The sequence below is a fragment of the Acipenser ruthenus genome, chromosome 12 (genome assembly GCF_902713425.1).
Source record: "Acipenser ruthenus chromosome 12, fAciRut3.2 maternal haplotype, whole genome shotgun sequence".
Taxonomy (NCBI): Eukaryota; Metazoa; Chordata; class Actinopteri; order Acipenseriformes; family Acipenseridae; genus Acipenser; species Acipenser ruthenus.
In genome coordinates this window covers 953774-965791 of record NC_081200.1, presented here as the reverse complement: position 1 = coordinate 965791, position 12018 = coordinate 953774, and the positions used below count along the sequence as shown (strand labels likewise).

Below are 12018 nucleotides of genomic sequence, written 5' to 3'. Positions count from 1 at the left end.
CAAAGTGTAATAAGGCACAGTGAAAAAACATGGTAAACTAAAGCATGTGGAAAGTATGGGAAAACTGCAAGATTACTGCGCAGATCTACCCTGCAACTAAACCCCTGACTAAAGTGGGCGTGGTATCTGTATGAAGGACTCGTGGACCCGGGACAGGTTGAGTTTGTGCAGTGTGCCGAGCAGGGGGAGTGGATGGGGCCCCAGCGGCAGTGCAGGGCACCGTCTGTGTCTCAGGAAGAGCCACAGCAGGACGAGGAACACGGAGACCGAACAGATCCATCTCCCTGCCGTCCGGGGGTCAGCTCTGCACAGGCACAGCACAGGTCAGTGACAGTTCGTTCGTTTTTTCTTGAAACAGAAACACTCCCTTGATCTGGTTCAGTCCAGTGCCAGACAGGAAGACATCGCAGGTCAATGTGAACTTATTATTTATGCAGATATCAGCAGTTATACACAGCGACTAGACAATGAGAGTGAGTACCCCAGAGCGGGCATAGACACCCCTGCATACAAATACAAAGCAATCAGAGTGTACACTCACCAGTCATACACATACTCAGTGTGTGCTGCTTTACCAGATCTGACCCGTTTACACTGAGACACAGGCTATCGGAGGTCTGTCTGTCTGATCTGAGTGAATGGGGGCGACATTGGGTTTCGTTTAGAGTCAGGGCGAGATACCGGGGCAGGGGGGTGAGTTTCAGTGCAGTGAAGGGAGTGATCCTAACAGAACGTAGGTCCATTAGTACATCGCTGAAGAGTGGTGAGGTTTGGATCTGCCAGGCTCAGATCATTAAAATAGACATTTCAAAACAGATAAATAGGAAACACATCATATTAACATTGATTGTTTACTGGGAAAATCGGGTCCCTGCTATTCTAAGGCATATTTGGTCCCCAAAAATCGTGATTTTTCTGCACCTCAAAAAAGTAACTAGGCCTTCAGATATGTTGACAATGTTTCTGTAAATCTCTAGACATGGCGAGTTTGAGAAAGCTGATGCAAGTTCGTACCACACGTTTTGTAAACACATCTGAATTTAAAATAAGGAGGCAGTGTAGTCCAGTGGTTAAAGTCCCGGGCTTGTAACCAGAAGGTCACCGCTTCAAATCCCACCTCTGCCACTGACTGACTCACTGTGTGTGACCCTGAGCAAGTCACTTCACCTCCTTGTTCTCCGTCCTGCGGATGAGATGTTAAATCAATGTCCTATTGGAAGTGACTTTGCATATAATTGAATTACAACAGGTAGAATACCCAGTTTGAAGTTATTATGAACAACTGAATGAAAATTACACTATAGGGGGGTATGCTAAATACATTTCAGAATAAAACCGAAAAAAACTGAAGCCTGCGTTAAATCCTGCAGCTCGACGGCGACTTGTCCTGATTTACTGAATAAAAAGGCAACAGTTCAAACAAGCAAGGAACAGCATATGAATTTGAAAAAGGTATTATATCGAAGGGTGTTCAAACTTGTGTTCACGAACAGTAGCTCCACAATAGTCCACTAAAATCAAATAAATAGTTAAAAAAACAAACCTGCCTGTACATTGTTGTGTAGTCAGATTCGTTAGAGTTTGCTGCACGCAAAAACGTCAATGTTTCCTTGGGTTTTTTGTTGTTGATCGGGTGGGTTTTGACTTGCATCATTAAAGAAAATGCCTTTTTCTCCAGAGCAGAGAAATCGCCAATGTTTTGGCATACAAGTAGGTTTAGGTGTTACATATGGTAGATGTCTGTATCCTTAATGACTCCACACAAATAAACAAGTTGTATAAGGTTACTGTAATCACGGGTTTCGTGTATTGAGCAACGCAGGAGGCTACTGTATATCTAGACAAGCAGTGGTGTTAAATGTGCCGTTTTATTTTGCCACAGAATTAGTGTTGTCTTGTTTACAATATTTGTTTGCAAGCTGCAGCATATCTCAATGAGAGTGCTTCCCGTCTTGAAACTTCACCTTGAGTTCGGGCTACAATTACCATCAGTGTCCAGCAGGGGGCAGTAAAAACACATTGACAGTACAGTGCTGTACCTGCGATGCTGCAATGCAATCGTATCGTATCGTTTCATTTTGTTTTAATAGCCCAGTCCTGTTAAATGTTATCACTTAACACTATTAAAAAAAAAAAAAAAAATGCGCATAAGTCTAGAAAGACGGGTCACAGTTTTCAGCGACCGGCCAGCTGAGACAATTTGAATTCTGAGTTTAAGATTTAAATCAGACCAAACCCGGGCTGATTAAGATCATCATCAGCGTCTCTGTGATTGTAGAGCCGCTGAGGTTTTCGCGGCGCGGTGTTTTGTTTTGTTTTTTTTTTTCTCCCCCTAAGTACTGAAATGATTTGTTTTGCTTTCCACACTAATTTCGTGTGATGTTTCCTTCCGCAGGGAGGCACTCTGTTTAATGATTTTTTTTCTCCCTTTTTCCATGGACATTTTCCCCCTCCTCCTCCTGCAGGGGGAGTTTGCGTTTTTGGAAAGAGACTCCTCCCGTCCCTCTCTCTTTCTCTCCCTCTCTCTCACACACACAGAGACAGACAGCTGCTTCTGACTGGAGAAAATAAATTAATTAAAAAGAAAGATCGCTGGGGGGAGATCCTGGGAGCACAGATCGTGTGAAAGGAAAACTTTAATTTTTTAGGTGTAAAACAAACAAACAGAATAAAAAGAAGCCCGGATATTTCCCGCAGGAGGTGAATGAAGGGGCCGAGGGGGATTAACGCACGCACGGTTTGTTTTCCTTGAAGAATACCCTTTCCAAGCGGAGCCCTGGCCACATAAAGGGACCTTACGAGGGGAGCCGGGCTTGCACGTCGCTGTCTTCTGCTTGTCTCTGTACTGGTCCGCCGCTGACCATGGGGGAAACTAAGATAATCTATCACATTGATGACCAAGAGACGCCGTATTTGGTGAAGCTGCCCATCCCGGCGGACCGGGTCACTTTGGCAGACTTTAAAAATGTCCTGAATAAACCGAACTACAAGTTTTTCTTCAAATCTATGGACGATGACTTTGGGTAAGCCTGCTCATTTTTCCTCAGCCCACACTGTAGTGTATTTTAGTGTAAAGCGCCTAGGCTGATGTTCGGTTCGGTTCGGTTCACATTCCAGCACGCTGCGAAGTGGCTCGACTTCGATTTCCCTAATATAAGAAGCGTGCTATTTGCTTGTCATCCCTTTCTGCAGTGTTATGTTTGTGCGTTACAGAAATATGTCGGGAGACAGGCAACTGTTTTTTTTTTTTTCGTTTCTTTTCCCAAAGCAAGCCCTCCATCTTGGAAATGGAAAAGCCCTATAAGGATATACTAGTCGTGTGGTGACAGGCAGCAAGTGTTTACTAATAGCCTTTCCGTGCTGGATGTGTCTGGGAAGAGGAGTCGGAGGCGGTGCAGGCTATCTCGGGGGTCATGGGTTTATTGGGGTGCAGTTTTGGATAGGGTTTCCAAGGTCACTAGGGTTGCTCATGTTTTGAAAAGGATGAGATGGGGGGGTCAATTCATTAAGTGGGCACCATATGTGCCCCCCCCCTTGAATAACCTAGAATTCAAAAAACCTCTTGTCATGAAAATAACAAGATACGCATCTCGTTTGCTTTTCCGACCCGTGCGTATTATTATTTGGCCGCTTCCTAGGATTTGTCGACTCTCTCAACCCATTTTATTTTTCTGTCATACAGTAAACCTCGACTCCGCCGCAGACTGGAACTCTCTCTGAATTGAAAATGGCGGATAGGGGACTCTTTTGTTGTGGAAAAAAAAAAAAATCAGGCTTTTGTTTCGATTGTTTCTCGCACTGTCTCTCTCTCTCCTTGGCAAAACCGCAGGGAGTGAGCTTCGTTTTCATTGTGAACTTCTTAAATCTCCATATGAAGTGGTGTTGGGAGAGCGGTATCGAGAGATACGACTGTGTCTCAGCAGTTTCATTCAGGGCCTGTGTAAATCACTTCATGGCGTGACACAGTCGATACTGTGTCGGTGTTTTGTTGTTGTTTTGCGTCCATGGTTCAGAAAGTTGCGTTGTGTTGACTGTGACACACACGTAACTGTAAACAGCACCGTCGTTAACACTCCGTGTGATGTTACAATCAACGAAATCAATTGAGAGCAACATTGTTTCTTAATGTAAATATACCAGAGTATGGGGACAAAAGTGCGTGTGCTTTCCACTGGGACAGTTTCAAACGTTAGTCTGGATAGAAAAACACAAGAAGCCCCTTTTTCATGTTTTTATTTTTTCTGAATTGTTTTAGAATTTGTCATGCCTGCATACACACTTTTACACACATAGGTATAGAATCATTGCCTGTGTTATTCCAGGTAGCTCTGCATTCCAGATTATTGACTGTATTTATTGTGAGACAGAGATGCTGCCAGTTTGGTAACAAGCTCTCGTTTTTAGATCAAACCTGAAATGTAATGAAGCCAGTGTATTCAGACTCCAGCCTTTGTCTATGACAAGTGGGAATGAGCATGCATGAAGTGAGCCCCAGTACTACGGGAGCCCAGTCCCTGGAACTGAACGATACAATCTGGAAAACACCATGCCTCTATCTGTGACGCTGCTTGCCTTGTCTTGCAAATTCCTGGGATTGCAGTGACATTCCTGGAAGCCTGCAGAGGAGAATTCCCTGCCCTCGGGCTCCGGAGTCTGCTTCGGGGCTTGAACTCCAGCGTGATCCAGGGGGATGAGTATAGAAGGATATAGATGCCATCTGTACAACAAACCCAATGGAACGGATGTGCTTGACGTGGCTTCTTCCTTTGTCCTCTCTGTCTAAAGGCTGCACTGCAGGCCACTGTTTCCTAAAGTCTTCCTGAGCCTCCAGTTGACAAGCTGTTGGGACAGAGGAGCAGACCCCGGCCCCCTGCCTCCTCCCCATGGCAGTGTGTGTTTCCACAGCCTCCGGCAGCATCTTGCTTTCTTTAGAGCACATATTGTTGTCAATTCATTTGAAAACAGTTCTGATTCTCTATACTTGTGAAATATAAATAGTCTGTAGCAGGGATGGGAATACAGACTCCCATTGCATAGTGGTTAGATCTATTCCTGGTTTTGCTACTAGTTTAGTAAGACACACCTCAGCTTGTTATCTGTACACACTGTGGCTAATCAGGCTTGTAGTAAAATCTGGAATGGGTGAAACTGCTGTGCAATAGGAGTCTTATTTCCACCCCTGCGTTGCTGCTACTTGACCTTACTTTAAGGGCAATGTTGGATGTAGATTTTGTTCTATTTCCCTCAGAACCCAGGGGTTCAGATAAATGCTAACACTGCTGCGTTACTGCAGCCTCCCGTAACACTTCACTTTTCTGACATGCTTGTCTGTCCACTGGTTTGGAAAATGCTGTGTAGGAAAGGCTGGATTTCCAATACAGGGGGTCAGCCCGTGGGGTATAATTAATGGTTAATTCCTGAGGTTAAGAGGGTTGTTTGTCATGATGCTTAATTCAGACCAGCCGGCAGACACCTCCCACGTGTTGTTACAATGAAACTCGTCATTCAGTCCTGAGTCGTTTCTTTATGTTGGTCAGTATGTCTGGAATGAAGCCCCGTGCAGAGTTGTGTTAAATGTGTGGATTCTTCAGGGGCTTCTGCAGCCCAGCCTTGCTGTTCCGGTGTCTCTGTCTCGGGAGAGGAGTAACCCGGCAGTCTCTCTGCGGCTGTGCTCTCGCACTCCTCATGGTTCTCCAATAAGCAGGCAGGCCAAGGTCACACATACTGTAGGAAGTCGTATATTATGTTTTTTTCCCTCCAAACAGGAAACCGTTTCATTTGTTTTTTCGGCTTGTGTTGCCAGTTCATCCCTCCGCCCCCCCAGCCGCAGGCTGACCTCCTCCTCTGCAGTGTCGTCCCATGCTTGTGTCTGGCTGTGGCGGGTCGCTGTGAGTTCACAGGACTGTTCCGCAGCAGATCTGGGATGACGACTCAGGCAGGGTCTGTGCAATTCCCAGGGGCTTAAAAGTTTAGTGTTAATCCAGCACTGGATTCCTCTGCTTCAGACAGATCAGCTCTTAAGCCCTCTCCCAGATTACAAAGCATGGTGCTTAGGAGGAAACTGAAACCTATTCAGATGAACACGTTTCCATAATTCCTGCGCCGTACAGCATGCAGCCAAAGGCCTTTCAATGCAAAACCCTGTTTTGATTATAATGAACAGTGTTCTGTGCACTGGGGAGTGGAGTGTGTTTTGATTGTAATAAACTGTGTTCTGTGCACTGGGGAGTGGAGTGTGTTTTGATTGTAGTGAACTGTGTTCTGTGCACTGGGGAGTGGAGTGTGTTTTGATTGTAATGAACAGTGTTCTGTGCACTGGGGAGTGGAGTGTGTTTTGATTGTAATGAACTGTGTTCTGTGCACTGGGGAGTGGAGTGTGTTTTGATTGTAATAAACTGTGTTCTGTGCACTGGGGAGTGGAGTGTGTTTTGGTTTATAGTGAACTGTGTTCTGTGCACTGGGGAGTGGAGTGTGTTTTCATTATTTTGGAGGATTCACAAGACCTTGATGCTCACCTTGATTGCCTTCCTATTACAAATTAATACCGGTTTTATCTATATGCTGTTTTGGGTAAATGCAGTGAAATATGGAAGTAGGTTATTCATTTTGAACATGTGTCTCGACAGCTCCGGAACTAACAACTTCAGAATGTGTCCTGAGGTGGGTGGAGACTAAACCTTTGCACCAAAGTTTACTAGTCGGACAAAGCTATAGCCTTTGTATATTGAATTCAGTCGGTCGATACAGGTTCAAATCTCAATGCGTGCACTGCACACAGAGCCTGCTGTGCAGGAGCCGAGAAGCTTGGCTGGCTTGCTTTTGAACCCCGACGTGCAGAATTGTGGTTTGCTATTCTGACAGTGCAGCCGATCCTGAAAGAATGTGGTCGTCACTCTTTCTTGCAGTTATACTGTCAGACTGCTTTATACAAGCTCTTTTATGAGGTACGCTGCTGCTGCAGACATATACTAGCCAGTGTTCTGCAAGAGAAAGGCATGTCTTCAGCTATGCTCGACACGCAGCTCGGAGCTGTGAGCTGGCTGGAAAACAAGCTGAAGCAACTCAAGCAAAGATCATGGATGTGCAACTATAGCCTGTGCTCTGGATTTCATGTTGTTCTCCTAAAGTTGATTTTTTTTAAGTCCCTGATCTTTCACGAGCTTAATCTGCAGCTTGTTTTAAGGACTCCAAGGTTTTGAATTCATAATCGCTGGTGGTTACCGGCTGCTATCTCATTAGGGTGTAATCTGACACAGTACTTCAGTGAGGTCTCGCCACTGAAGAGAGAGAGAGAGACCAAGACAGGAGGTCAACTGTATGAAGCCAGACCCTTGCACAGGGTGAGAAGGGTCAGGGTCACTGTAATGCAGCAATCCTGGGAAAACGTGATGTCATACCCTTAAGCAAACATGATGTCATAACAAGTCATACCCCTAGGCAAACATGATGTCATAACAATACCCCTAAGCAGACCATTGCCAAAGTCACAGTTGTTTGCGTTGTCTTGCTCCCAGTGTTTCTATAAATAAAATAACTCATTTGAAAACTAGTGAAATACAGAGATGCAGTTTCTGTACACCAGCACAACTGTGTTCAAAGGTAAAGTGGCGCAGACAAAGTTTTCGCAGACTGTCCCGTTGCGTTCCAGCTGCTGTCAGTCATGCTTCTCAGTAATTAGCTGCCTGCTTGTTCTACACTAATGGAAACAAGGTCCCCTCTGGATTACAATGTGTTGCCTATACTGTACATGACTGTGGCTAATTAAGATCTTGTTAAATTCTGGAATTAATCAAAATGTGGTTTACTGTGAGTTTCCAAAAAAAAAAAAAAAAAAATTATATATATATATATATATATATATATAAAATCAGTAATGCAGTTGAAGGGTGCAGAAAGCGGGTGTATTGAAGGGTGCAGAAAGCGGGTGTATTGAAGGGTGCAGAAAGCGGGTGTGTTGAAGGGTGCAGAAAGGCGGGTGTGTTGAAGGGTGCAGAAAGCGGGTGTGTTGAAGGGTGCAGAAAGCGGGTGTGTTGAAGGGTGCAGAAAGCGGGTGTGTTGAAGGGTGCAGAAAGCGGGTGTGTTGAAGGGTGCAGAAAGCGGGTGTATTGAAGGCTTGGCAGGACTCTCCAGTATGTGCTGAGAGATTTGGTGGTGGTGGAGCCGGGGGTGCTGGGATTTCTGAAGCGACTCTGAACTGAAAGTGAGTGAGAATTGGTTCCAGTACATTGTGTTTAAAGGTTGAATCTGGGATAGAATCTGCTTACAACAAACCCACTGAGCACCAAAGCACCATCCCTAACGACTACTGAATCAGTGGACCACCTGTTTTCTTTTTTCTTTTTTCTTTTTTTGTTGGAGGATCTGTGAATGCTGGGGTTTTACAGTGAAGACAGAAAACCCTAGAGCTGTCAGATAAGAGCTTCTCCACGCACAGTGTTCTCTCAGTGTGGGAACATGCCCTGATTCCGAGGTTGTGTCACTTGTGTTGTAACTTTCCGCTTCTCTGATGTGACGGCGTATCGGAGGGGTTTTATTTAATGTTACACTTTTACATTCCCATAGCTTTGTCTCTCAGTAATGCTTCGGAGATTTAAACTGTTGGAGACTGGAATCTATAATACAACCCTTTGAGTACAAAGTGTTTGCTGTGACTGTGAGAGTCCTTATCAGTGTGTGGAAACCAGGCTGCAGTTTGGCCTCAACTTTGAACCCTGCGGTGCACCTGGTGTGTGTCTGTGTGTGTGTGTCTGTGTCTGGTGTGTTTGTGTGTCTGGTGTGTGTGTGTGTGTGTGTTCGTTATTAAAATCAACACTCAGGTGACTTTGAAAACAGAAGAGTGAAGCACAACAGCTTTGAAAAGCTGTCTTCAACTGTTAGCTTTTTATACTTTGTGTTTTCTCACCTTTTTAATGACCTACTGTGTGATGCTGTAGATACTTTTCTGCACAGTTAGGAAAGGCTTTGCTTCGTCAGCAATGTTTCCCTATGTGTGTTTAAATAAACAGTTCTGAGCAGACCTTGCTGGCTTCAGCAGACGGCTACAGCTCTGTATGTGGGGTCCCTGCTTCAGCAGACAGCTACAGCTCTGTATGTGGCATCCCTGCTTCAGCAGACGGCTACAGCTCTGTATGTGGCATCCCTGCTTCAGCAGACGGCTACAGCTCTGTATGTGGCGTACCTGCTTCAGCAGACGGCTGCAGCTCTATATGTGGCATACCTGCTTCAGCAGACGGCTGCAGCTCTGTATGTGGCGTACCTGCTTCAGCAGACGGCTGCAGCTCTATATGTGGCATACCTGCTTCAGCAGACGGCTGCAGCTCTGTATGTGGCGTACCTGCTTCAGCAGACAGCTACAGCTCTGTATGTGGCGTCCCTGCTTCAGCAGACGGCTGCAGCTCTGTATGTGGCGTCCCTGCTTCAGCAGACAGCTACAGCTCTGTATGTGGCGTCCCTGCTTCAGCAGACGGCTGCAGCTCTGTATGTGGCGTCCCTGCTTCAGCAGACAGCTACAGCTCTGTATGTGGCATACCTGCTTCAGCAGACGGCTGCAGCTCTGTATGTGGCATACCTGAGCATGCTGCCCCGAAAATACCTGTTCTGAACAATCCTCAAACAGACACAAGCCTTGCTTTTGTAAGTTCTGATTGAGACCACATGTCAATGCGTAGGGACTGTGCTGGTGAAAGTGATGTTGTGTTAGCAGGCCCCTCAGACGTTCGCAGACCGCTGCTTTGCCGGGTTTCTGTAAATGATTGTGTGGGTGGATCAATGGTGTGGCTAACACGCCACATTCAAATGAAGTCTGCAGTTTAATCAGGACGGTCTGTGGGCATGTCTTCCATTTTTTATAAGCAGTCAATTCAATTTAAAAATCAATGCGGGCGCGCTGCTCTGTGTGAGATGCGGAGGAGAGGGTGGGTGATGGACAGGGAATCATATGGTTTGTGTTTGGGGGGCGGGGTGGTCATTGAGCTGTGGAATCACACTTGGAACCTGAACTCGTAAAATTTGTATAGCTTTCTACAGGTCCTGGAGCAGCACTGACCCAGAAGCTTCTCTGTCTGGGTTCACCCAGTGGCAGTCCCCTGCTCAGCCAGCGAAAGTGTCAATAAGAAAACATGAACAGGGTCTGATTTGACAGGTGTAATGGTAATGAAAGAACCACATTATGAGATTACGGGGAACTGTTTTCTGACTGTCCCGTGCTTTGCTGCCTGCCAGAATCACTGGAGAGGTGAATCGGTGGCAATTAAAAACACAATTTGAATTTAAAAGTAGCACTTTCAAGGGACAGTGATTCCAGCCTCAGTTTCCCTGTTTCCCTGACGGAGTGGGGGGGAGGGGCACGTACTGCAGGAAGCAGCTTGACCTTCACATATCACAGCGAGGATTACGAGGAACCACTGAAGCCTCCCTATGTACCGTTACCGGTAAAGTAACAGCAGAACAGGCTCCTAACTGCTTTTAATGCGTGACTCGTGTTGAGGGGCTGAGTGGGACGAGAGTAATTCGATTGCGCAGTAAAGATATTGAGGAGATAGACACAGTGGGACGGCTTGTTCACAAATCGAATTTATTCCTTGTCTCTGTCAGGAATCATCCTGAGTTAATAAGGTGGCCTGTGATGGGATTGGAATAGAACGCAGATACAGAGGCTGTTGATCTGCCTTCGTTACCAAGCACTGTGTACCAGGTCTGCACAGCTCCCCGTCCCACCTTTAACCTTAATTACATCATTGAACCTCCTTCCAGGTCTTAATCACGTCATTATTTATTAATGACACCTCTATAATCTGTTCCAACACGTCACTGATCAGAATTACCATTAGCAGTATTCTGTTAAATTACCAACACATTACTTCAGTTCAAGTCACTGCTTGTTAGTCGATTTTAAACTGTTCAACTGCTTCCATTTGAAGCCAATCGCAACAATTATTATGTCTCAAAAATATCGATTCCAATTCATTCGAAAGAATAAAAAAAAAAAAAAAAAAAAAGTGGAATTGAAAAACAGGAATTGACCATGACCCCGAGAGTGACCATTGCTGTCTGTAAACAATCTCTGAGAGTGACCATTGCTGTCTGTAGACAGTCTCTGAGAGTGACCATTGCTGTCTGTAGACAGTCTCTGAGAGTGACCATTGCTGTCTGTAGACAGTCTCTGAGAGTGACCATTGCTGTCTGTAGTGTCTCTGAGAGTGACCATTGCTGTCTGTAGACAGTCTCTGAGAGTGACCATTGCTGTCTGTAGACAGTCTCTGAGAGTGACCATTGCTGTCTGTAAACAATCTCTGAGAGTGACCATTGCTGTCTGTAGACAGTCTCTGAGAGTGACCATTGCTGTCTGTAGACAGTCTCTGAGAGTGACCATTGCTGTCTCTGGCAGTTTTCTGTGAGCGTGGCCCAGAGGTTGTAATGTGTTTGCTGTCCAGCAGGTGTTTGGCTGCTGTAAGTTGGTTCCTGAGTCTCCTCCGCATCACATTGTGTCTGCAGGCTTCACAAACGATTCCTACGTGCAGTTAAAACCAGCTTAGTTACCAAAGAGCTGTCAAAACGTGTCCGGCACATCTCTCTAGCTGTCTGCAAGGCACGCTCCCCAGTACACACGCTCTGTATGGACCTGCTGGGCAGCACATCGCACTACACAGGTTTGTGAACGGTGTCGCTGCTCCTTTCACTGTGGGCTCCTCAAGGGTTGCTGTCACAGCAGGTACAGCCTCTTTCACCAGATGTGCTTGAATGCTTTGTCATTCATCATTTTGATATTGTACGTTTCCCTTTTGAATGCATCAGCTGGATAAAGATGCATTGTTTTAGATATAGCAGTGATGCCGAGATAGTCAAACCCATAGCGCTCTGTATGCAGTTGACTGCAGGGAGTGAGTACAGTGTACCTTGGAGCTGTGTTATTACTGCAAGCAGGAGACACGCAGGTTCTGCAGCTAGACCTCACCACAGTGTGAAGAGGCAGCTGGGAGACCTGCGCTTCAGTGCAGGATGACAGGGTCTGTCTTATTG

The 12018-nt window shown here is 45.8% G+C and overlaps 1 protein-coding gene across 7 annotated transcripts in view; it reads left to right on the top strand.

Moving 5' to 3' along the window:
• Positions 1–177: 177 nt before the first annotated feature.
• The window catches only part of LOC117416997 (segment polarity protein dishevelled homolog DVL-3), a 47695-nt gene continuing 35854 nt past the window's right edge, over positions 178–12018 (top strand). For 5 of the 7 annotated variants that reach the window (XR_009330659.1, XM_034028561.3, XM_034028564.3 and 2 more), the window contains exon 1: positions 2433–3023. Coding sequence is in view for 6 of the 7 variants with exons in the window: in XM_034028561.3 (XP_033884452.2) it covers positions 2863–3023 (161 nt within the window). In the remaining variant the exon portion in view is untranslated. Of the gene's footprint in view, positions 324–2432; positions 3024–12018 lie in introns of those variants that run through there. The other 2 variants (XM_059034268.1, XM_034028565.3) reach the window with 2 other exon arrangements.